This window comes from Helianthus annuus, chromosome 6 (genome assembly GCF_002127325.2).
Source record: "Helianthus annuus cultivar XRQ/B chromosome 6, HanXRQr2.0-SUNRISE, whole genome shotgun sequence".
NCBI classification, from domain to species: Eukaryota; Viridiplantae; Streptophyta; class Magnoliopsida; order Asterales; family Asteraceae; genus Helianthus; species Helianthus annuus.
Genome location: NC_035438.2, coordinates 50,188,702 through 50,191,687, shown reverse-complemented (window position 1 = coordinate 50,191,687; position 2,986 = coordinate 50,188,702). Strand labels below are relative to the sequence as shown.

General features: G+C 40.6%; 1 protein-coding gene across 1 annotated transcript; it reads right to left on the bottom strand.

The window, feature by feature from the left end:
• Positions 1-242: 242 nt before the first annotated feature.
• On the bottom strand, positions 243-1,364 carry LOC118479557 (BCL-6 corepressor-like protein 1). The gene is made up of 2 exons (XM_035974135.1): positions 1,132-1,364; positions 243-951 (listed from the first exon to the last, which is right to left on the bottom strand). Exons 1-2 carry the CDS (start codon positions 1,362-1,364, stop codon positions 243-245), a joined length of 942 nt encoding a protein of 313 aa, XP_035830028.1.
• Between the last annotated feature and the right edge of the window lie 1,622 nt (positions 1,365-2,986).

Sequence of the window (2,986 nt, the reverse complement as noted above, 5' to 3'; positions counted from 1 at the left end):
CCCTCCGGGACACCCACCGGGACACCCACCGGGACACCCACCGGGACACCCACCGGGGTGGATACTTTAATTCTTTTTTATTTTAATGCAGAACTTTACTTAACAGAACTTTACAACAACTGATATTGATCATGATAAATCTTAAATTCATTATTCTCCAATACATATGATATAATTATTGTTCAGATATTAACATTTATTAACAAACAACAAATAAAAAAAGAAACAAGACATGCCGAAGCTTAGAGTTTTATGCTTGTATCATGGAGGACATCATGGCTTTGCAGGACATGGACACCCCCCGGGACATCCTCCGGGACATCCACCGGGACACCCACCGGGACACCCACCGGGACACCCTCCGGGACACCCTCCGGGACACCCTCCGGGACACCCACCGGGACACCCTCCGGGACACCCTCCGGGACACCCTCCGGGACACCCTCCGGGACACCCTCCGGGACACCCACCGGGACACCCACCGGGACACCCACCGGGACACCCACCGGGACACCCACCGGGACACCCACCGGGGCACCCACCGGGGCACCCACCGGGGCACCCACCGGGGCACCCACCGGGGCACCCACCGGGGCACCCACCAGGACAGCCTCCGGGACAGCCTCCGGGACACCCACCGGGGCACCCTCCGGGACAGCCTCCGGGACACCCTCCGGGACACCCACCGGGGCACCCTCCGGGACACCCCCCGGGACACCCTCCGGGACACCCACCGGGACACCCTCCTGGACACCCACCCGGACATCCACCGGGACATCCACCGGGACACCCTCCTGGACACCCACCCGGACACCCTCCGGGACACCCTCCGGGACACCCACCGGGACATCCACCGGGACACCCACCGGGACACCCACCGGGACACCCACCGGGACACCCACCGGGACACCCACCGGGACACCCACCAGATGGCTTGACAGTGACAAGAAGCTTCATACCTTTCAAACACTCATTTCGATTAGCAATAAACGGATAGTCGCCCACTCCTCCTAAGATGACATCTTTCTTTATGCCCATAATTGGTCCCGCAGCACAACAGCACTTGTATTTGTCCATAGTGACGTATAATACCATATATTTTGCTGGGTCGTAATTGAACACTAAACCAACAACATAGTTAGCTTGCTGCAAGACATAGACATATAATTATCAACAAAGCATGTGTAATATTTACCAAGTTTGTCTCCCTGCTTGAATTCCCGACCCTTAGCCCATGCTTCGTAATCGACACCCTCGGCCCAACCTTTATCATCTCCAACTATATGCTCTGCTGCTCTAACCCAAGTAGCTTGAGCCACTAGTGTTGCTATGAGGATGATGATGCTCAAATTCTTGTTAGCCATTTTGGTACAATTCATTCAAGGATACAACTTCAGCTTCCAATTTATTCAGAAAGGAAGCATGCTACAAATCCTCTGCACCATTATAATTGACGAAAAAGATACTTCCATGCCTAATGACACGCTCACATATTCTAAATTTGGTATGCATACTAAAGTAAGTAAGTAGCTATCTATTTCTTTAAAAAAAAGTTTTTATTGATAGCTTTTGATCATAGATAGACTTGCAAGATTTAAAATATTTTTTATTTTCTAGTTTTATTCTAAATAAACATGGATACATTAGGAAACAATCTAATTATGATTAATGTTACCATAACAATCATCATTATTGTTATTAATTAATTATCAGTGTTATCATAATAATTATCATTACTGTTTATTAATTAAATTCAGGACAATAGGGTTATTGTTATTTTTTTTGAAAGAAGTTCATGAGTCTAAATTAGAATTTTAATATATCATTTTTAAATTTCAGTATTCTTTTTACTATTATCAATATTTTAAGTATTCAAAATATTTATAGCTTATATACAACATAGTTAATAATGTTATCAAGAGTGTTGTATTGATATTTATATCTTATGTGGTGAGAGTTCAAATCTATTTAAAGAGAAATATTTTAGATCTTAGGAGTAGGTCTTGTAGTTTGCCTTTCAAATATAAGTTTTTATTTTTTTTGTGTTAATGTTTAATTACTATTCTTATTATCATGAATTATGAAAGTGATTGATATCCTCACACATCATAAAATGATTAAAATGATGATAAAAAAATCAGAATATCTTTGAAATTCTTCGACGTGACAAAAACCATTGATATTTTTACTAATAGGTTGCATGTCAAATGAATGTTATCACCTAATTAGGCTCATTCAGTGATAAATTAAAAATGAATATCTGGTTGCATATCAACTAGATATAATTGAATGAAGAGTATGAATATTTAGACTCGTTGTCTTCATTGTCTTAAGAATCTGAATCCCTAATATAAAATTGAATTAAAAATATGGAATTATAGGTTGCATGATTTGCGATTTGATCTTTTGAATAATGAAATCCATGAAATTAATGATTTACCAACACCAGCTCATGAATATACGACTTAAATACCCTTATTGGTAATTAAACCATATGCCATGTGACAATGTTATATTGGTTCTTACATTTTTAGATTTAAGTCTATTTGTATATGTTCCTACCTTATCATGTAAAATAGTTAATTTTGTTGAATTGTAGGATGGATTCTGTAATTGGTCACACTACTTCAACGGTTAGGATAAAATGGTAGATGGTAATTGTCACACCCTGAAATATCAGAGCTGGCGTGACTGGACTGATATCTTCATTGCACAGCAGAAGTGTTTGAGCTAAGACTTCTAAACAATGAACGCCCGCTAAGTACTCGAATTCCCATGAGTTCTCCTATTTCAACCGTTCCGTAGTTTTTGAAAATGCAACCTTAGAAAGAACATGCAAAAAATCAACATAAAGTGGAGCGAGTTCATAGTTTATTTGAAAAAAAATTTAAACAATCTTTTTGATAACCCGTTTAAGTAATGTCAAGAGAATGTAATAAAAGCATTTTCTTTGGCATGTCATTTGAAAGTCTTGTGTTTGTAGAAT

Coding starts and splice junctions, on each gene's coding strand:
- LOC118479557 (XM_035974135.1), bottom strand. CDS start 1,364: ATGGCTAACAAGAATTTGAGCATCATCATCCTCATAGCAACACTAGTG. Junction 952..1,131: donor TGCAGCAAGCTAACTATGTT/GTTGGTTTAGTG, acceptor AAAGGTATGAAG/CTTCTTGTCACTGTCAAGCC.